This window comes from Bacillus rossius, chromosome 3, assembly GCF_032445375.1.
Source record: "Bacillus rossius redtenbacheri isolate Brsri chromosome 3, Brsri_v3, whole genome shotgun sequence".
Lineage (NCBI taxonomy): Eukaryota > Metazoa > Arthropoda > Insecta > Phasmatodea > Bacillidae > Bacillus > Bacillus rossius.
In genome coordinates this window covers 12,450,926-12,474,012 of record NC_086332.1, presented here as the reverse complement: position 1 = coordinate 12,474,012, position 23,087 = coordinate 12,450,926, and the positions used below count along the sequence as shown (strand labels likewise).

Genomic DNA, 23,087 nt, shown 5'->3' with positions numbered 1-23,087 from the left:
TATAGTTCACAACTTAATCAGATTTGATATTTTTTTACGATGCACCATTTTCGCGAAATGAGGCAATATGTCAGAATTTTCGGAAAGTCTAGGAACATAACTTGGGTTTTTAACATTGTTCCTTAAGGGGAAACATGAGTGAATCAATGAAAGTTTTGCTTAACTTACAATCTCCACGAACATAACATGTCTGTTAATTGAGGATTTACTGTATGCATTTGGTTTATTCTAGTACAATTAGGTGTAAAGGAGGAGAGAACATTATCTTTTATCAGGAATAGTTTTGCCTGCCCAGCTAATTCAAGGTTGTTTGTGCGGGGGGGCTTTATGATGAGTACCACACATTCTCTGTCTTTCTCATGACTGATTGGCTGTCTCAAAAACTAAGCATGTTTAGGTGGTAGCGGAGATGAGAGGGCAAATGGATAAGTACTGCAAATGCAGAGGGCTGTGAATTGCTATTTGAGCAGTTTCCAAGGTATACTTTAATAAGACAAGATAATATTTCTGAATGAGGTGCTGGGGGAATACCCAAAGGAGCTTCGCAGGCTTTTTATTAGTTTTTACGATATCAGGTATGACTCAACAGTGGGCTTTGGATTCCTCCGAGGCCCTTAATAATGAAATGACATATCCTTGTTCACTGTTGTTTAAAGCCTATGCTTCATGCCATCTCTCTCCACCTTTGCCATCCCACTTTCATGCTTCTTTCATTCTTCTTTACTGCACATAAGTGAATACTACTTCATCCTGCTGTCTGTCCATTTCATTATTGTTTCATCTGTGTAGTCTGATTTGTGCTCTACTTTCCTGCTTTTACTTGTACATTATTTCTAATCACACTTAAAAAAAACCCAAAATTATTATTTCTTTTTCTATCTTCCACTCTTACTTCCTTCCCGTCCTTCCCACTATGTCTACCCCCTCCTCTCCTCTTTTTTTTCTAAAGAAAAGTACCTACGGTAATGTGTGTCTAACTTTTGATTCTATCAATGTTGTTTGTCTCTTTATTGGCTAACATAATTTATTTTCAGATATTGGGTCTAACGTGTTTTATTTAGTCTTTGACCAGCTAATGCTTGGAACTTTGCTATGAGGTGGTTATAAGGATACATTTACTTCAGCAGTACATAGAACATGCAAAGGCATTGCACATAGTGAAAGTGATAGGCTATAATAATGGTATTGTCAAAGCTAAAAGTCTAGGAGTTTAGACCCACTCGTTACCTGCTTGTTGGTATTTAAGGACGACACAGATCATTTTAATTGAAATTGATGTCAGCATGGCTGTAGTCAACTTAATATTATTTATTGAAAATCACCTCAGAAGTTTCTGGCAATTACTTACGCTTCAGCTCCCACCACATATTCTCACCTGTCAAAATGTTTAGTACTTGTAAAGTAATTTATTTTAGTCTGCTGTTACCATAGCAATGCTCCATGGTTTGTGTATATTTAATTATGCATTTGTAAATTTTTTTTTTGTGCTTTGTTAACAGTATGATTTTTTTTGTGCTGCTTAATATATGATATACTTTTTTTTTTTTTTTTTTTTCATACATGGCACTAAGGTGTATCTAATGTTTTTAGAAACTTATGATTTGTTATAACTTTAAAAATCTTGTTTGATACTGTATCTACTTTGAAACTATTTGTGTATATTTCCGTCTCAGTTATACTTGTACATAATTATGTATATAATTTGCCTTATGAATCAAGTAACAATCTTAATACAATATATCATTTATTTTATTTCTGTGAAAACTATTGTACGAATAGCAGTTAGAGGAACAACTTAAAGTGAAAACTAGTGTTATCAACACTACAAATCAGGTTTATTATATAGACATTTTAAAGCATATTTCATTAATAAGTTTAGACTTTCTGTACACTTCTGAATTTTAAAATGTTGGTTTTTAACCCCTAAATGTAAAAAATTAGTCAAAAGTTTGCTGAATTTTACCTACCAAGTTCTGCAAAAGTCATGTTAATTCTTGCTTGAAAAAAATTTGACTTTCTACTATTTTAATGTTTCTTAATTAGTAGACATGTAAGTTGATAACCAAACATGCAGATATCACAAAATTGACTAAAAAACTGATCCACGACTTTGCCTCACATATGAACTTGACTGTTAAAATTTACAACAAAATCTGACATTATTCGGCAATGAAAAATTAATATTCTAACAATAGCATGATCTTTCAATAAAAAGGCTATGAAATTTTATTTACTGGAATAGTTTACCTGATGAATTGTAGAATATGTAAAAATATTAGATTTGTTGGCATGTGACATTACGTCTCATTTTTTTGTTATACTGTCATAAACAATTTCAAGACCTCAATAATCACTTCTAGTTTTATAAAATATTTACATTTTTCTTGTAGACTGAACATTCACTTTTACTATTAGGCTGTGTCCAGATTATCTGTAGATAAATTATTAAGTACACTGTAAAGAACCCTTGAAGCGATAAAAAAAAATCAATTTTGAACAGTATCTTGTAGGGTATTGGTTATATTTGCTATGGAATAGCTGTGTGATTTTAAATGTTAAAATTATCTGACTTGCGCAAGAGGTGTTAGGGTGTGAGTACACACTTGTGTTGACCTAACCTTTTGACATTGTCGTTGATAAATGAATAACATGTTTCTTTAGAACAGGATTTGTCTAAGTTCACCCCATGCACCCAGGCCAAGTGTGATCAATATCAAGACAGTTTTGGGTAAAAGTTCCATATCACATATACAAGTTTATCCCTTGATCCTCATGGCATTATCACGTATACATTGATCCTGTGGTACATGATGCTTGCTGTTTTAATTTAGTATGTCGAAAGATCCTGGATATAGCAAAAACTTGTGATATAACAATGAATTATGATCGTTAAGTTGAATACAAATGAAAAAAAATTTCTACAAGAACTGACATTGTTTGTATGTACTGTGATATTAAAATTTTTGGTTTGCCAGGATCTTTCAATCCTACTAAATTAAAATAGCAAGCAGGATTAATATAAAAAAAGAATCAAACCATCAGAATCAAGGGTTAAACGTGGGTTTGTGATACGAAATTACTATCCACTTCCTATCTTGCAGCAGAGTGGTGGATTGAAAGGCTCATTGGGAAGGGGTTGAGAGAGCCTTGAACTAGACATTTTTTTTTTCCCCTTCCAAGAATAAAGTTTTTATCGTAAGGGAGGATCCGTGGCTGTCAAGTGCCAGTTCGCTGTAGTTGGCTCATGCACCGGACTACCTGACCTCGACTGTGGTTCTCTGCAGGGAGTGCAGAGTGCGGTCGCCTGCTTGCAGACTCGGAGCAGCAGGAGGAGTACGGCCTGGAGCTGGCGGAGCTCAACTCGGAGATCAACATCAAGCAGAAGCTGATAGAGGAGCTGGAGGAGTCCCAGCGCCGCATGCACCTGATGCGGCAGCAGTACGAGAGCAAGCTGCAGCAGCTGTCGGCGCTGATCAAGGCCACGCAGGAGGAGCGCGACAAGGTGCTGGCGTCGTACGCCGGCCAGGGCCCGCAGCCCGCCGAGAAGGTGAAGAAGGTGCGGGACCAGTACGAGACCAAGCTGGCCGGCATGCAGAAGGAGCTGCGCAAGCTGCAGTCCGCGCAGAAGGAGCACATGAAGCTGCTGCGCAGCCAGTCGCAGCACGAAAACCAGATACGCAGCCTTCGCAACGACCTCTCGGAGATGAAGAGGACCAAGGTGAGTTGTGCTCGTACATGTTTTTACCGAGACTTTATAGAGGCATTGACAGCTAAGTGCCATGCTCATGTGATGATAAAAGGGTTCATGGTTCAATTCTAGCCTTCGACATGTCATAATATTACGTTGATAATTATACAACATGAACTTAATCAGTTCAGTACTTTATTATAAGTTTGATCAAAAATTAAAATTTGGTTGTGGGATTTTGGAATCGTGTCTTAAGAATGTTATATTTACTTGCAATATTGTAACGTGCCTAGCTGGCAATACAGTACTGTGTCTGTTTCCCGCAGGTGAAACTGCTGAACGCCATGAAGGAGGAAGCCCGGCGGCACAAGGAGGCGGAGCTGGCGAAGGCACGGGAGATCGCGCAGCTACGCAAGACGCACCGCAAGCAGGAGAACAGGATCCGCAACCTGGAGACGGACTCGAAGATGAAGGAGGTGGTGCTGCGCAGGAAGAACGAGGAGGTGACCGCCCTGCGGCGCGCGGCGCGGCCCGCCATGTCGAGCAGGGCCGCGGGACGGGTGGGGCCCCGCCACCGCCCGGCCGCGCCCGTCGCCTTCTCCCCGCGGGCGGCCAAGCAGAAGTGGCAGGCGCTGGAGAAGAACGTCACGAAGATGGCGCTGAACAAGCAGGCGGTGGCGGCCGTGGAGCGGGAGATGGAGCGGCAGATGGCGGAGCGCGAGCGGCTGGCCGGCGTGCTGCAGGGCCTGGAGAGGCGCAAGCGCTACAGCATGCTCACCTCGGAGATGCAGGACGTGCAGGACCAAATCGAGAGCACCAAGGCCAACATCGAGTACGTCCAAGAGATGATCTCAGAGTCCCAGCAAAACATTGTCCAGGTAAGTGCATTTGCTCACCCTTTCGTACCAAAACTAAGCGTTTGCTGCCATTTTTGGAATGCCAACCCACTTGGGTTTATATGCAAGAAAAAGGGAGGTAGTAATTGAGAACTGATGTCATTTTGATTCTTAAATTATTCCACTGATTTTTTAGTTAAGACTCAAAACTAAGGAATGACATTTAAATATTCAATTTCCAATCTTAAAATGTAAAATGTTTTGCTTTCCCATACTCTTAAATTTCTCTTCCTCAGGAAGGGGGGATGAGAGGTTGAGACGCTTGTCGGGGTCTCAATGGCCAACTCGTCACAAAGCGGCCGATGTGCAGGAGGCATAGCCGAGTCGCGAGAAGCACAGACAAGGCGTGGGTGGTGTGAGAGGTGCAAGTGTTGCAACAGTCTCTTGTAGGGATATTAGTGTGGTAGGGGTTCGTCACCACAGCTTGTACAAGGTTACAGTCGGTGAATGTTTCGTAGTGACATTTTCCAGTGTAAGGCTGTGTATTGTACCCAACACCCTGACAGCTGCCCTTCTAGTGCCAACTGTTAGATACGTAACTGACAAGAGGCGGAACTGCCTGCGACGATCTTGAAGACTTGCTGCCGTGGCGGCCCCACAGTGCCGCAAAGAGGCGCTTCTAGACAGATGGGTTGACAGGCACGAAACATCTGGAAATGCACTGTCCAAACCGTTTTGCCTTTTAAGGTGGGGCGCCCGTAAATTGACATTATAAACGGCGACATGCAGGTGGTGGTAACGGCGGCGGGCAGGCTCTCGTACCTGAAGGTCGCAGGTCTTGAGGTGCAGGCAGTTCTGATGTGTAGACAATAAATGAGCCAAGGCAATAGGGGAATTGGCGGTTAGGCTGCTACTGGTAATCACAGCTTCTACACCCTCTTTTTATCACATATCTGGCCGGGAGAAGAGAAACGAATGGGAAGTAAGAACAGTGCTGTATAGCAGCTCATGTTGAGTATGCGGGGAAGGGAAGAGGTATTGGCTCTTTCCCCATGCGAGTCTTGGTGGTTAAGGATCATGCAGCAGCACTGAGCCGGGCATGCATTGGGATGGTGACTGTGCAGCTGCCCACATCCAGGAGCTAATAAAAATGTGCAGTTGGTGCTGCAGCCTTGAAGAGAGTGGGGAAGAAGAATTGACGATGTCAGTTGCATTACACACGTCAAAGTTTAAAGTTTAAATACAACATTTAACTCAATTTTAAAGGAATTTTTAATTACTAATGACCTAGAGTGATCTTAGGATCTAAGGTGACCTCCAGATTTAAAGAAACCTTGAAAGAGTGGATTAAATTACCTCCTCAAGACGAGAAAGAAAGGTAATTTATCCAAGCCACTGCTACCCTCTGAAACCGACAAGCCTAGACAATTAAAAAAATGTTATGTTGTTTTATTTTTTTCAAAATGGGTTGGGTTCTGTACATTCATCCACATTCTTGTGTTGGATCTAGAACTTCCATGTTTGGCTGCCTGTAGTGATATGGCTGATACAGCAAGGTGGGCTGGGTTCAGTACTGTTTACTGCGATGTGTGCATGCATGTGTGTGCAGATCGAGGAAGGCAAGGACGGCGTGGATGGGTTGGAGATAGCCCAAGGACTCGTAGACTTGGACGAGGCCCGCTACTTCATAGAGAAGATGTACACCATGACGGTGAGCCAGAGCTACGTGGCTGCGCAGCGGGAGATCGCCATCAAGGAGCTGGAGAGTCGGCTCAGCGAGGTACCAGTGTCTTGCTGTTCGGGATTTTGGGTGCACTTTTCCGTTTTCCTTTTTCCTTTTTTCTTGTTGTTAATATTGTATGCTAGACTTAACTTGGCGTGTTTTGGAACTAACTTATCCTACCATATTTGTAGTCTTGCAAACTGAAATTGGTTACTGTAGTAACATATTTTGACATGAAATCTTTAAAAATAAATACTATCGACACTATCGTGTTCAGAAATGTTGATAAAGAACTTTTATTTATGCCTTTTGTCTGTTTTAACATTGGCGACGTGATAATAGGGCCACCATGTAAAGTTCCACCGAGTAGTATTGCCGACAAGAAGATTGCATGCCCATTTGAGGTCTTGCTCGTTGTGGCCATGATGAGCGTGCTGGTGTTGCAGACCTCCGACCATAGATTAAATATAGCTATAGACAGCTTGCACAAGCTGTGCAGTGGAAGATATTTTGAGTAACATTCAATGGCTTATTTTTTTTTGTCATTAGAACTTTCAGAAATGTGTGTGTGTCAGCGTGTTGGCAAGGTTATAAAATCTGATGTAATCTCATTGCATATGTATGAGTTTCCATGTAGCAATTATTTACTTGATTTTTTATTTTTGGTACATCTAAAGTGTTTAAAAAATTACTGCTTATATTAAAGTATTTTAACAAAAGTGCATAATTGTTTAAATATGTACATTGTACGTGTCAAATGTTCTCAACAGTTGATTTTGGCAGTAGATGGCAAATCATAGCCCAGTAATGGCCTTATGCGTAGAAGACAAGAATTGCTCTGTACATACCATATATGTATGTATATAGTTTATGCCTCCAACCATGTATATAAATCTGGGAAAAAGGGGGGAGGGGAACCATCCCCCTTCCTGTTCCTCTATCCCTGGAATTTTAAAGCCCCTTTGTAGGGGCTCTGTTGCTCTTGCAAAATTGTAACTGTGAATGGGAATCATAATCATAATTCTGTAGGCCCTTTACCTGGGAATCATAATGGTTTTGGCCCCTGCCTCAAACTAAACTCGTTGTTTGCATAGTCGTAACTTGAGGCCAAGGAAAAGTATTTCTCCTAGGCCTGTGCAAATATCAGTTTTTTAGTTCAAATTGAATATTAACATGAAATTATTCTCGAATACGGATTTTGAAGTGGAATAATAAGAATTAGAAACCCATTAAATTTTTTCACATACAAAACATAGTGAAACAAAAATTACATGTGTAGTGTCTTCTGGGAAATTAGACAAACAATACTAAAGTGAAAGTTTGTCAAAGATAAGCCAGCTAAAATAATTATGGGTAAAATTTTGACGCAATATTCAAATTTTGAAAGAAAAATGTAAATAATTATTTCTCGTGTTAGTCAAAAAGGGTCTGCAAAAAAAATTATGTGAATAAACATAAGAGGATGGATTTAAAAAGAATGTAGAGTGAGCAGCTTTAAATGTATAGTTGAGTATGTATAAAAAAAAAATCTTCAGTGATCCTGAAACTTTTCCCGATTTTCGGGATCCCACCTAGCCTCTATTTGTAAATGACTGAATATAAATTTTTTTTTCTCCCCTAAAGTGTTAGTATTCAAACTCAGTTACGAATAATAAACTGTTCGTTTTGACATTGGAAAATTTGAATATTCGCGCATGCCTGATCACGGTGCAAGGTTTGTGCTTGTATTCGGCCTGATGTGCGGACTGGGGTTGCAGATGGAGCAGCACAGCAAGCTGCAGGAGGACCTGCTGCAGCACCTGATAGTCAGCCAGGGGCTGGACATCAGCACCCAGAGCCAGCCCCCGTCCTCCGCCAGCTCCGCCTGCTCCTCCCGTTCCGCCTCGCCCACCGACGCGTAGGCTCCCGTCCCGTCATGCAGATCACGTGCATTCAGGGGCGTAGCCAGGGGGGGGGGTTTTAGGGGTTCAAACCCCCCCTTAGCACCAAATCTTTAATTTCTTATTCATCACTCAAACAAATTTCATATTAAAATTAATAAAATTTTTACCATTACAATATTTAAATTTAAGTACCGAAAACTGCTAAAATAGCACTATTTTACACCTTAAAATCCAAATTTTCCCGAAGGTGAACCCCCGGACCCCCCTGCTTTATTATGGGGGGGGGGCCATGCTTCTTAACACCCCCCATACACAAATCCTGGCTACGCCACTGCGTGCATTTACTTTATTATTATTATTATTTCATTTATGTCTATATGATGTAAATTATATACAGCTTTAAGTAATGACAGAGATTATTTCAACTGTTACTTTATAATTCAATTACAGTTCACTTAGCTTTACGTAATTTATTCAATTGCCTATAATTAGAGACAAGAATATGTGATGAAATGCAGTAAAATCGAAATAACACTTTAAACATGTCAGTACACCACATAACGCTAAAGCGTAAGGTAAATACACCATATACCACTGAAATGTAAGTTATATCATGGAATTAAGTGCATTTAACCAAAAATTAATGAAACTAAAAAAAAAAAAAAAAAAATCTTTTAATGTTTGAAATTCAAGGAATGTGTCATTATTTCCTGGAAAATTTTTTACCAAAATGGATGGACCAGAAAAATGATTTAATTACTTTGATTGTGCGTATCTTGTTGAATCACTTTTAAACTATAAATGGTTGCCAATTAATTTCTATGATTTCAAATTGTGTTTACTAAGTTACGAAATTTACAAAGAATTATTTTTCACTGCATCATATAAAGAAGTTATTTTGGTGGAAAGTGTATTAAAAAACATGATTTATAAATATAAAAATAGTAACACCAAAATCTTTTATTTAAAAAAGAAATTGGAATAAAAATAAAACCATAAAATCTTTTCTCTACTTCTAATGTGCACCTTTTAGTGTGACATTATGAACTATGTGTGGGATGGATTTTGATAATAAAATCTTACAATAAATAAATTTATTCAATTTTAAGACACACATTTATTGTTTAATATTTGAGCTCAGAAACTGGAGTGGGGCTTACAGTATTGATTATTTCTAACATTTGGAGGGAAACTACTAAAATTCTCTAATCAGCATAAAATAGTGCAGAGGATTTAATATATGGCTTAATAAACTGGTGACACTAATTAACTGTCATATAGATGTTACGTAAGCAAATCCCTTAAAAAAAAGACGCTGAGCACTTGATACATCAAAGAAAAACTTCTTATTTAAAGTAATAAGAGCCGAACAAATGCAAAACTGAACAGTACAGCCTAAGTAAATCCCTACTGGCCGAAAAATTTATAAAAAAAAATTTATCGCAAACTAACATCATCATTCATTTGCTAAAAATAACTTAATTAGTACATGTTACTTCAACCTTCCGTTCACCTATGATCTTATTTCTTTTAGATTAACACAGGATTTGAAGAGGAGTGATATTAGAATTGTTGGAATCTTATATTGGAGTAAATATGGTATTATTAAATTAAATTTTGTCAGTTGTGATTTTAACTAGTTTTTGTTCATTGATGTAGACACCGTGTTCAGAGTACGGTATTCGTAGATCAGATGTAAAGGTGGCTTCTTCAGTGGCCGTGCTGCCTGCAGTAGTAGTATCGCGTGTAGAGCTGTAGCAAACCGTATGTATTCGTTACTGAGTAACAGATGCGCCATCTAGTACCGAGTAACGAAACGTTACACACAATTGCATTTCGTTACTCGCATTTTTCGTATGTTTTACGCATGCGCGCGCTTATTCGTTACAAAGAACTATGTTTGTTTATTAAGTAAAGTATATTTTGTAAATTCGTTGTTCAAGTTTTTTTTACTGTTTATTAAAGGTATTGTGTGTGTAGACAAAGTTTGAGATTGGAACAGAAACAACGTAAGAAAGAATTTTTTACATAATATAAATATGTATGTTTTTGTTTTTTATTATCGCGTATTTTCGCGTTTTTTTTTGTTATCTTAAAAGAGATATTATAATAAAGACGCTGTAATGAGTTTTAATTGTTTCTTGTTTAACAAAAGCTGTTAATTATCAAATATTGTTAATTGTTTATATTAAATTTATTATTATTATTTATGCGTACGCAATACGACTCGATTCGTTGCTATAACACATCATAGCATGTTATGCGGTATCAGAAGTAACGAGTAACGTAACGATACGAAAGTAACGAGTACTAATTGTTATAGTAACGAATACATACGGGTACGCTTTTTTTCGTTACTTTTACACCTCTAATCGCGTGACCCTGCAGGTGCAACGGCAACGCCCGGCCGCAGCAGTTCGCCCTGGGGCAGAAGACGCGCAGGCGGACGGCCCTGCCGCAGGAGCTGCTGTACGCCAGCTCCGCGGACAACAACAATGTCCCCCCGGAGCAGTCCGACGCCGCCCTGATGCCGCCCCCCAAGCCCATGGTCAAGGTGCCCAGCGCCCCGGAGCCCTTGAAGTAAGGATTGTTCATCGTTTCATCATTTACAAAACATTGCTGTGCCAAGTATTGATTTCTCTTGAGATATTTCTTTACTTCACACATGCTGGTTTTTTTTTTCCCCACAGCATGTTATTCAGAGTACTGATGATTCGCAATATGAATTTATCATTTATGTACGAGTATAAATATACGTTCTTAAATAAGGTGCTTTTAAATTAAGACTTATTTCCTGTGCTATGTTACTAAAACTTTTTTTTTTTTTGTTCCATAAATTTATTTCAGTTTATGTAGGATTAGCTTTTGTTCGCCATTGTGACTTCGTATTTTCCAGATATTATTTTATATTTAAGATATGTTGGTTTTATTTTGTTCTATATTAATTTTATTACAATTTTATACCATGCATCCTAATTTAATAATAATTAGTGATTTTTTTCTGAATAGAACTACCATTAGAATCGGAGGTTATCTTAGAAGTAATTGTTTTTAAAATGTAGGAATATTTGTTATGGGCAAATGTGTAAGAAAATTTTTTTTAAGAAAATTGAAACAATTCATTGACTGAATTTTTGTTGTATTTTACTTTATTGTTATGTAAAATATGTGATGTTTAAATGTTAAGTAATGAATTAGTAATATTTAACAGTAAATGTTATATATAAAACTAACTCCAAAGTCTTAAATTTAAAAAATTCAAGGTATTTTAATAGGTACTGTGAAAATTGCTGTTAGCAATAGTGTTTAAAGTTGATTAAATTTGTTGTCCTGAATGCTATCCTAACAAACTTAGTTAAAAGTTTTGGGGTGTTTAGAATGCAACAAGTTGGTTTAACATGCATGTACATGGTAGTAAATAAAGTTATCCACGTTCTTTGTGTACTCAAAAATTTTCATCATGACACATTAAAAAGAAACTTGCATTAGTATTTTTACACCTAAATTGTTGCCACATTTTGAAACTTTATTTTTGGCTGTCTTTTATTAATATTACACAAAAACGTTTCAAAAAATACACACACATATCTTCTGAAAACTCTTGTAAAGAAAATATTAACTCATAACCAAGTATTACATTCAAGTCTAAATATAACTTTAAAAATAAATTGAACTCAATACTATTCAAAAAACATCATACTATTATACTTACGCAGTTCATTAAGAAAAAAATTCACTTTAAAAAATTGCAGTGTCAAAAAACTTGCTGGTAAGTATTTCCTTGCAATGTTTAAGTTGGGTTGCAGATGATGCATTGCTACGCCTCCCTACTGCTCATCTCACAACCCCACCCCCTTTTTTTTTCCCCTCCATTCTCCTCATCCAGCCAACCAACACGTGAAATCATTGGAAGCCACAAATGTAAACAATCATCAAACAAAATTAAATTAAAAATATTATTAATCAATTGCCTTATCAATTTCAACTAATACACTTAAAAAGCCACTATGACAGCAAAGACCATGTCAAAAATTATTTGTGTCAACAAAAAAAAATTATTAATTATTTACTTAACTCATAAAAATTCTGAATTAACTTGCCTAGCTCCTGAGCTGCTGAAAGTTAAGGGATGCTCTATTAAACCCGATTTAGTTGCTAATTGACTTTAGCTAAACATTAAAAAAATATATATAAAAAATTATACATCACAATACTATCTTAATTTTTACTTATTGCAGAAAAAAATAAATAAATAGTTGTATACTTAATGCTTACACAAAACAAAAATGGACTTTACAAAAAAAATTGCAAGATACATTGACAGTTCACACCAATTATTTAAATATTAGCTAAACAATTTCGACTTAAGTCATAAACATCACTGATCATTATGACCCTTATTTTTTGACGACTGTCACAGTCAAGAGAAGATGCTAAATTGTCACCCCTGCTGTCAATGTCAAGTCATCGAATTCACCACGTGGAGTATCTGAAATACCCCTCACGTCCAGCAACACACAGTCTTTACCTTTGGAGCATTTTTGTCACCTCTCTTCACATCTGTTTATGGTCCCCCCCTCTCCCCTCCTACCCTCCACAGGACCTCCCCTTGAAATCAATAAGCCCCTCTGAGGGGGCTCAGTGCACTTGCAAAATCTTAACTGTGAAATGTGAATGATAAACGTTATCCTGTAGGCCCACCATGGGAATCCTACAGATTTTCGCCTATGAAGAGCTGTTATAAAACATTAAAGGTCTTTTTATTTTTTTACATTTTACTATAATAGTTATTTCATGGTTTAGTGGAAAAATTATATAGCTTGATATGTATTGCTTTTTTATATATTAAGTTATAATTTAATAAAATAAGTAAATTATTAATTATATTTATTTATACTGATTAAGTTAAAATTTATAAAATATTCCACAGATGATAAAACAGTGTTTTACTGTTTTTCAGGAAACCTTTAGGACTAATAGCACATGCCCGATTTTGTGTGCAATGCAAAGTTGCATGTTGAAAAAAATTTTATTATAGTTCAATAAGGAAATGAACAACTAATTCGTTAATGTTCCATGTTGCAGAAGCTTCCTGATGAAGCCGTCTCCCGTTGCCTCCCGCAAAGTGTACGACCGACAAGAGTCCACTTCTCCTCGACTAACCAGGCGAACGCTTACTTTGGGGCCAGGAAATTTGCTAGGGAAGCCGGGATCCATGTAAGTGGGCATGCGGACTCCCTGCCTTACAAGTTAGTCACGCGTACCTTCCTGCTTAACTGTGCAATGACATGCGGCATTTTAATGTGGTTTAGCTTTCATTATATATTTAATAGCTTGTAGATAGTTCTACTACCAATTAGTTGGTGTCATAATTTTAACAGTTTTAGTGTTCAAAGTGCAGCTGTGGAGTAACTAAAGCTTTTCAATTAGACTATTCAAACTTTAGAATGTTGATAAAAATTAAAGAAATATTTGGTTAGATGGGGGAGCTGGTAGGTGTATGGACAGTTGTCATCACAACAGTTTAATGTATGTAATTTTTTTTATTGTTCCCATTAGTTTTATAAGTTATTAAAACTGCTAAACATGAGTACCAATTTTTACATGTAACAGTGTTTTAATGTGTAGAATATGCAGTGAATTATTACTATTAAAGATTAGTTTAACAATTTTGATTTTCAGAGTTGTAAAAAAAAAAAACCATTCCACATTCCACATTCCAACTATATTGGTTTTGAAAGTACAATGTTTTAGTTCGGAAGATAGACAATGTAATACAGCTGCAAGTTACCAAAGTGTTATTCTTTAAAAATTGGCCCAGGTAAAGTTGTGATAGGCAGAGAGCTCAGTGGACAACTGTGGTATTTTAGCTGTTATCAGAATTAAAATTATTTAGTTAATTAGTGTTTATACTTAATATGTAGCTGGTTGTTTCACAATGTAGTTATAAAATTGTTATACTGAGAGCTATAGTTTTTTGTTAGTAAATTCCTTTTACTGAAGACTAAGAAAATTAATGCAAATTGATGTTTCTATATCATAAATGTTTTTATATTAAAACTTTGAAATATTTCCAAAACAAATACACCAGTAGTATATATAATATAGGTAATATAAACTAACAATCACAGAAGATAGTTTAGGCTGCCTTATAATGTTATTTTTGTTGAAATAAGATTTACTTTTCTCAAAAATACTTACAAAGAGTTTGATTCAGTATGTTGGAATAAACTTTAAATATCTGAAGTTACATGTTTAATACGAGTATATTTTTAGAAAATTTACTTAAAACTTAAAACTGAATTTTTAATTGCATTGCTAAAAGAGCACTGGTAGAACCCTCAAAATTACAGTTTTTTTTAATAAATAAAAAATAACTTGCTTGAAAGCCAAGATAAAAAAACTAAACATTTAAAGACAAAAATTATTTTTTGACTGAGCAATTGATATGATACTGCTGTACCTATACATATTATTTATACCAGTGGGGCATCTCACATGAAAGAATAAAGTAGGTAATCAGTACATATTTTCATACATTCTTGTTGGCCTGTACTTGATATTTGTAGACATGCCATTGTAACCCTTTAATACCTATCACTAATAAACAATATATAATGAAAAATATAATAGGTAATAAAAACAGAGCTGCTGATAATTTTGGCTGGTAGTTCAGTAAACCAATCAAGGCAAGTTTTCATGGTCATCACTTGTGGTTACATCAGATACACATGAAAATTTACAAGAATTTCCTAGGTCATAATAATGATAAATAGGTATTTTTGTAGACAAGAAAAAATATTAGTTTTATAATAATTTCTTTCTTGCTTTATAGTTGCACATAATTTTTTACTTAATAGTTGTCCTTTATTCTGCCCAAGGTTAAAAATAACCTTGTGATATACATGTGTGTACGTATTATACACTGGAATATATTGTTTTTTTACCGTTTAGTATTTAGATCATGTATTTTTACCTCTGACTAGTTTTATAGTTTGATAAACAAATTAAATTACCCATTTTCATAAACACACACAAATACTGCAAAAATATTGTTTCAAGTGAGAATTACAATCTTTACACCCCCTTGTCCTGTTTTACTTTTGAAAATAAGTATTTTAACTATGTATGTTTTGGTTTAGGCCTGCCTAAAAAATTATTAATATATATAATTGTGCAATTAATGGTCTTGTAGATACTTAGTGAATTTTAGATTTGTGTCATAGGCTGTTCATAGTTCATGATAACAGACATAAAAGCTTGCAGTGCTACTTAATATTTTAACATTCATATTTGCTCATAATTTGTTCGGATGCTTTCGATGTAACATTTTTTTTTCTGTGGCAATGTAGATAAAACAGTTGCAATATTTCATCACCAAGTTTTAAGTAAGGGAAGTGTGAATTGCTTGACCTAACGTGGGATGTTTTCCTCGGGCGTGCGTTCGCTCCGTACCGGGCTGGGTCGGCAGTCGTTAACTGGTGTTCCGCGTGTGTGCAGCGGCTTGTGTGGGCTGTTTTAACTCTGCTTGTGCCCCAGTAACCCTCTAACGCTTCCCCCCCTCCCGTCTCTCCCCCTCCCACCCTCGCCGCGCAGGGAGCAAGGCCTCGACGCCAGCCCCCCGAACTCCCCGCCCTCCTACCGGCGCCAGGCCAGCCGCGAGGAGAACGTCTTCTCCCGGCTGACCTCCAAGACCACCGGGGCGGAGGACCAGATCGACAAGGGCTCCATCGCGCCCTACGACGGCAAGGTGAGGCATCGGGGACGCTCCCGTGGCCTAGGGTGTTCATCCTCGCAGGGCTGCTACGGGTCTGAAACAACTGTAAAACAAGGAAAGTTGGGGAATAAAAAAATTGTTGGGTGAAAACCTGGCAAATACAAAAGAAAAAAACTTTGGTGTCTAGAAAAACAATGACTGTGCTCTAAAATATTTAATATGCAATAACATCAACAAAAGATTTTCTTTTGTAGCTAATTGTGGTCACTTTACTTAAAGTGTTATGTCCTCTTTTGTAAAAAGTCAAAGCATTTCAGAATTAGTAAGCCTGAAATTTTTTTTTACCATGATGCATCAGCAATGAGATTGGAAGAAAATATAAATCTGCAAAACATGTCGGCAAGCTTTCCTCAACACCGCAATTACTTTATATTTCAGCACAATGAATTCAATAAATTTACTGCAATAATTTTAATTGCTCTTGTATTGCATAAAATTCCATACAGTGATTTGCATAGTGATAGGTCAAATATAGGCCTTTGCGAATATCGATTTTTTAGTTTGAATTAAATACGAGTATGTATATTAAATTATTCTCCAATATGAATATCAAATTCAAATACTAGTAAGATTAGAATCGTAGTGAAAAAGAAAAAGAAAAAAAAAAGAAAATGTGAAGTGGCTTTTGGGACATTTGATAACTAATACTATAGGTTAAGTCAGCTACAATTACTATTGGTAAATTTTGTTGAAATATTAAAATTTTGAAAGGAAAATATAAATAATTTTTTTTCATGAAAACAAAAGATCTGCAAAAAAAATGTTTTAATAAATATTGCAAAGCGAATATGTGAGGCAATTGCAGCATGTTTAAAGAAACTTCAAAAGTGTGTGTTTCAAATGAATGTACAGTGTGCAGTTTTAATCTATACATAGTTGAATATGAGGTAGGACTAAAAAAAATTTAGAACTCATTCGTTTGAATTTTTCAGTATGTGAAAATAAATTGTTATTTATATTAACATTTATTGATTATTTTTTTGTTGTGTTAACTCAAGTGTAGGAACACAGTAGCATCTTATAAAGTTCTTTTTTTTTTCTGTCTAGTGTATGTGTGGTTGGTAAAAGATAATTTTTCATCCCCCTTGAGGAGAAGATAATTCCCTGAACTGTCACTAAGGTAGGTGGGGGGGGGGGGGGGGTTTGTAGGAGGAAGAGAGTGTGTTTGTGTGTGTGTTTTTTTTTACTATTTTGAGAGTATGTAAATTGGTACAGATGTTCAAAAATTCTGTTATTATTTTAATATAATATAGGATATAGTAGATGTTAAATTGGTAAATATATGTGTTTAAAAAATGTTTTTACAATTGTGATGCTCTTTTAATACATTCTGAATAGATCACTTATATGATTTAATATATCTTGGACGTACGCCATTGCTGATTTGTGCTATTTGTCATAGAAACCTGAAGTTTTATCTATTGCAACCAACATAAATCAGCAACGATATAGTTCCGAGACATTATTTTAAATAAATTTTCCACATAGCAAGAATCATTCAAAAAAATATCACTGACAGTAGTCACAATCGCATGATTACTGGGCAAATAATATACATTGCAATGCCTGTTATATTTATATAGATACGTATATACATATTTTCCATGGTGAAAACTTGGTACTAATATCAAAAAATGTTATTCAATGATACGAGTTAGTAGCACACCATCTTCCGTTCAGTGACTCAACACAAAGAATGAGGGACTAAGAACCCATCCACAAAAAACATTGAGTCTTTTAGTACTTCCCAGAAATGTGTAACTTCTAACCTCAAATAACGAACAAATTGTGTTCTCATGGTGCAAATAAACTTATAATACGAAACTCTGACACAAAATTTAACGTAGAATTCTATAAAATAATGCTGTAAGTGCTATATTGTGTTTTCAACTACATTTCTTCAATGCGAATCTCATGTAATTTTTGCACCTGCAATTATAATTCGCTGCAGGAACAGCTATGTCGTCTATTGAATCACGTTATTAGCAGACTGAAATATTAAACTATGTAATGAAAAAGCTGTAAAGACTTAAAAAAATTTACTTAACACCGGCTTTGGATGCGATTTCCGCTGAATAATTTTATTAAAATACTAACTATCTTGTTAAAAAAAAAATTTGAAGTTAATATTTTAAAGTTTCCCTTTGGCTTTGTGAACTTTTTTCCTACCAGCCACCACATAATGGCAGCAATGTGGTTGTTCAGCATTTCCATTTCTTGACTTCCTTCGCATTCACGAAATTACTCCCACCAAATACTGTATACTTAGAGCTAAGATGTTGCACATCGAAAACAGAAAACTGCCACCACAGGAACTTTACAAAATGCTTCCGGCAAATAAACACATTTTGTTATGTTGTTTACACATAGTATTAACTGAATAAAAGGTTTTATTTAGTTAATTTTTTTCACCAGGTATGAATTTGATTAACAATGATTTCAGATGTAAGTAAATGTAGGTTGGTCTGTATTTAGGGCTTCCACATTGAAGACATTGTGTTTGCAGGGAGTTGCGAGGGCTCCGTTAATATGCACACACGTGGCAACAGGCCACAAGCGACCAGTGCTGTCTGTCTATGCTACGGATGACAGACTCTTTACGGCTTCCAAAGGTGAGGTCCTGCTCTTTTATAGCAGTGTTACCGTAAATCAACACAAATCTATTTTAAGTGTATGCCTGTGGTTTTAGTTTAACTTATTAAAATTTTTTTCATATTTGTAAAATAACTTTAGCAAAGTCTAATGTTAATTCTTTTTCTTTCTTCTGTATGCACATAATTATTTTACTCAAACTGCTGATGCTAATGATTTGAAACTCGCGTATAGTTAGATAGTAAGTCTTTATTTAGTTTTGATATCTTAACATTCACTCGGTAAAGATTGTGTTGCAATGCGGAGTTACAACTGTTCTTTCATTTTTAATGATGTTTGTTGTTTGTGTGTGTATTTGTTTGTGTGTTTGTTTGTTCAGAAACAGAGATTAGTCTAACTACCTCCATGTTAACCTAAATTTGTATAAAATAGCTGATAATCCTTAAATCAATAAACAGATTTTCATAAAATATAGCTAAGAACCAATCTGATTAAACCAGCCTTTAAGTAACAAAACTGGATTGAAATTGGCTCATCTGTTTGGGAGCTACAATGCCACAGATACAGACATAGGCTTCAGACTTTACAACACACCTCTTATTGCATCAGGGATTAAAAATATTGAGTACAGTTTAAACCTATGTTTTCTTTAATCCTCCCTGTAACATATGTGTCAAAAATTAGCTCTGAATATTGAGAAATCATGGATTCAAAACATAATGAAAACTTATTAATCTTGTAAAGAAGCATCAATTTGGTTTATGTCTCACTTTCGTTGTTATTCTGTTGTATTATGCATATCTGTGTAAAGTGACTAAGAGTAGTGCTAGATTTCAAGGGAGTTTAAAGAATTCTTTGAGAAATGATTTATTTATGAAAAAATTTGTTACCTAAGTGTTGATAGAACATTAGTAAAAAGTAATTAAAAATAGGTTACCAAATTTCTTAATAAAAATATCCTATTTTAATTATTTCCATTACAATTTCAGGGACAAATTCAGCTCGATAGCATGGTGGTAATAATAAATGCAAGGGTTTTGCAAAATCTGATACCTAATCTTTAATGAAATTAAAATTGATGTTTTTTTAAGGTTCACCTCCTCACAAAAATTGTTTCCAGAATCATGGAAGCTCCTTGCTTTTTTTATATATGTACTATAAAAAATGTAATATTAATTTAATTTAGGAAAAAAAAATATATTTTTAATTTGCTTAATTTAAATCTTTTTTTAGATTGTACAAGAAATGTTATTGTTATTTTTTTATTATATAACGTTTTCAAAATCAAAAACTAAAATTATTGCATAACTGGGATTTAAAAAAATTATATTTGAGTTTGAACATAGTGAAATGTTAGGTAATATTTAGTCATTTTGATTTAGTCTTACTTTTTTATTAAAATTTTAGTCTAGGTCATTTTATGTTTGTGGTCATATTACAATATGGGATTTTATACAGTACAGGTTGTTATTATTTTTTTGTTGTTGTTTTGTATTTAAAATAGGCTTTTATTCATATTGGCCCTACTTTCGAAAAATTTTTAAATTAAAAGGCATCCTAATTTAAAATGTATGTTATATTCAGTATCATATACATGACTGAACAGAAATTATTCTTAGCAATTAGAAATTAATTAATAGTTCAAATACTCTTGTTTTTCCTTGGAAAATAATATACATATTTATCTCTTAAACATTACAATAATATCATATAAAATGAAAAAAAAAAAAAACTTTTTTTTAGGCACTCTTTTATTTGTTTGAACATTTTCAAATACTTTTATTAAAAGAATATTTTATTGAAATCTTAAAAGAATGTTCCAAATGGTTTGATATGTATCCCAATACAAAATTTTCTCACACTTTAAAAGATTATGTAAATTAAATTAGCTTTAGTTAAAAATAAATTGCCTGGAGTGTTGTTTATAATTTTGGTAACAGTATCAAAATCTAGTTTAATTAATTTAAGAAAATATTGGTGTGAGTTGGGTTTTAATTTTTAATAATTTTAAAACTACTCATTTTATTTTGGGAGGGTAATAAACACTAAGTTAATGTAATTATTAGCACTACGCTTAATATTCCATGGACTACCTCAAGAAAACATACATAGGCTTATTACTATTTGTAATTTATGTTAAATATTTTTATGGTTTTCAAATAAAAAAAACATTATAAGAATGATGATTGATTCATAGTCACTGATATTAATGTTTTATTGCTATTGATTTTGGTAGATTGATAGTCAAGTATATCACCAACCTTACTTCCACAGGTCTTAAAAGAAGTTAAATTTCATGAAAGATGGGGAAGCTTAGTCAAAAATGTAGTCTAAAGGGAGCATAAGTGTGCGTGATCACTATTTTGTTCTAGATTTTTATTTACCATGTAAGCAATTTTTTTCCCCCCTTCTGACAATGAAAGGCCCCACCTATCTAGCTCCCATTTTACCATGCATAATATTGATAATTCGTGGAAATTACTTAAATTAAAACTTGGGACTCAAAAGTTTAAATATTTGTTTGTTGACCATTTTCCACGTTAAACTGCAAATTGAGCTGATCTGTTTATTTTATTGGTAATGTAAAATTTTGAACTACCTAGGTGATTATTTTTGTTGGTACCATTTTAATACTGTCTTTAATATTTTTTTTTTGGCGTGATGTCTAATAAATCGAAGAATGCCGGCTGCACACACGAAAAAATTGTCCCGTTGCACACATTGTCCCGTTACGCTGTGTCCCATTACGCTCATTGTACGCTTGCGCCGCATCTATCTCTCTTCCACTCAATTGGAACAACCATGGATTTGACTTTTTTGAGGCACATTAAACTTGAAACACTCCCATTCGTTTCCATACTTTTCCTATCATCGTCCTATCCTTAAAAGAATAACACAGATTGGAAGAAGTTAAATAGCAAACATGTATAAAAGTTATAGTTAAAATAATCTGTTTGTTAAATTAATAAACATATTTGAATTAATGAGTGCAAATAAAAGTAAATTTATCAATTAAATTGTATATTTCGTTTCACTCCTTCTTTGTATCCATACAAAATAGTGATAATTCAATAAAAAATGATTCAATTTTATTCATAAAAGTATGCAATCATTTCATCAATGTTTTCTTGTTTTGTTATGACGTTGTCACGTTAAACGATCTTCCGTAAACCGACTTTACAGACAACCAATTTTTTTTTGTTAAAACTCGTTTGAAATTGTTGCACGTGTTGTTTGAGGGAAGAAGGATTGGGGTGAGTGCCTGAGGCTGGCGGTGAGGGTGGTGTTTGAGGGAAGAAGGATTGGGGTGGGTGCCTGATGCTAGAGAGGGGGTTGGTAGCGAGGGTTGTGTGCGGTGCGCAGACAGGACGGTGAAGGTGTGGGACCTGGAGCGGGGGGTGGAGAGCGGCGTTCTGCACGGCCACCCCAACAACGTGGTGGTGGTGAAGTACAGCGAGCGCCTCAACCTAGTGTTCACGGCGTCCTCGGCCTACGTCAAGGTGTGGGACCTGCGGCAGGACTCCAGCAAGTGCATCCGCACCCTGCAGTGAGTCCCACCACACCCACGCTCTCTACCCTTGGACTCAGCTTGGATTACTTTTTCAATTTGACATACTGAATGATGCTGTCATCTAATAATCTTGCATAATTTTTGTATGACATCAATATAGCATTCATACCGTTATAGTTAATAGATTTTTATAATGTTTAACCTTTAGTCATTTAAATATATATGTATTTTCATTGAAAAACGAGTTTTCGTTAAAATATTTACTGCAACCACCAAGTGAAATGATGCAGTGGCAAAACTTTTGACTCTCGAACAAGATAACTTAAGTTCGAATCCCGGTCCAGCTTAGATTTAGTTAATTGGGCTTTTCATTGTTTTATAAAATCACATTAGGCAAATGCTGGGATGGTTTCTTACCATAGGCCATGGCTGATTCATCTGGGTTTGGTTCTTAGACGGTTTTTTTATGTTCTTGCAGGAAAAATTTCTTTAAGAATCGAAATAAATACATATTAATATTTGTAGTATTTTTCACATCAGATAATAGAAGCTGCTCTACATTGTCAAGTGTGTACAATATTGTCTTGCAATTGGTGGTATAGGTGTTTTAAAGGTACTGAGTGTAGTACTGTACTGTACTGTGTGCAGTAGTACCTGAAAATTTTTTTATGTCTTACTGAAATATATTCATTTTAGGTCATGGATTAGTAGGCTGTGTTTTGTAGTACCTAATTTGGAATCTTTTAGGCAGCATTCTATAACCTTAACCAGCAGGCTTGTTTTGACACTGCAAAACACTCTTGTGTCCAATGAAATGTAGAGATCAGCACTGGAGTTCAGTGCTGTCACTGTCGGTGGTTTAAATAAATCAATGCCTTTTTGCGTTGCAGGTCTTCCGGGATGTCTAGTACCACCCCTATATCGGCGACGGCACCAGTCGCGCCCATCCCCTCCGGTGAAATGCCAATCAACGATGTGGCGCTCAACCACGGCAGCACCAATCTCTACACTGCGACAGGCGATCGTGTTCGCATCTGGGACCTTCGCATGTGAGTGGTTGTTGGTTGCTGTCTCATG

The 23,087-nt window shown here is 35.4% G+C and overlaps 1 protein-coding gene across 3 annotated transcripts in view; it reads left to right on the top strand.

The window, feature by feature from the left end:
* Positions 1–23,087, top strand: part of LOC134530240 (kinesin-like protein KIF21A) — a 167,053-nt gene that overhangs the window by 122,103 nt on the left and 21,863 nt on the right. For all 3 annotated transcript variants that reach the window (XM_063364916.1, XM_063364917.1, XM_063364915.1), the window contains 10 exons: positions 3,315–3,718; positions 4,015–4,566; positions 6,134–6,304; positions 8,005–8,144; positions 10,519–10,710; positions 13,216–13,347; positions 15,727–15,880; positions 18,414–18,519; positions 21,863–22,046; positions 22,901–23,059. In XM_063364916.1, the coding sequence (XP_063220986.1) occupies positions 3,315–3,718; positions 4,015–4,566; positions 6,134–6,304; positions 8,005–8,144; positions 10,519–10,710; positions 13,216–13,347; positions 15,727–15,880; positions 18,414–18,519; positions 21,863–22,046; positions 22,901–23,059 (2,194 nt within the window). The remainder of the gene's footprint in view (positions 1–3,314; positions 3,719–4,014; positions 4,567–6,133; positions 6,305–8,004; positions 8,145–10,518; positions 10,711–13,215; positions 13,348–15,726; positions 15,881–18,413; positions 18,520–21,862; positions 22,047–22,900; positions 23,060–23,087) is intronic.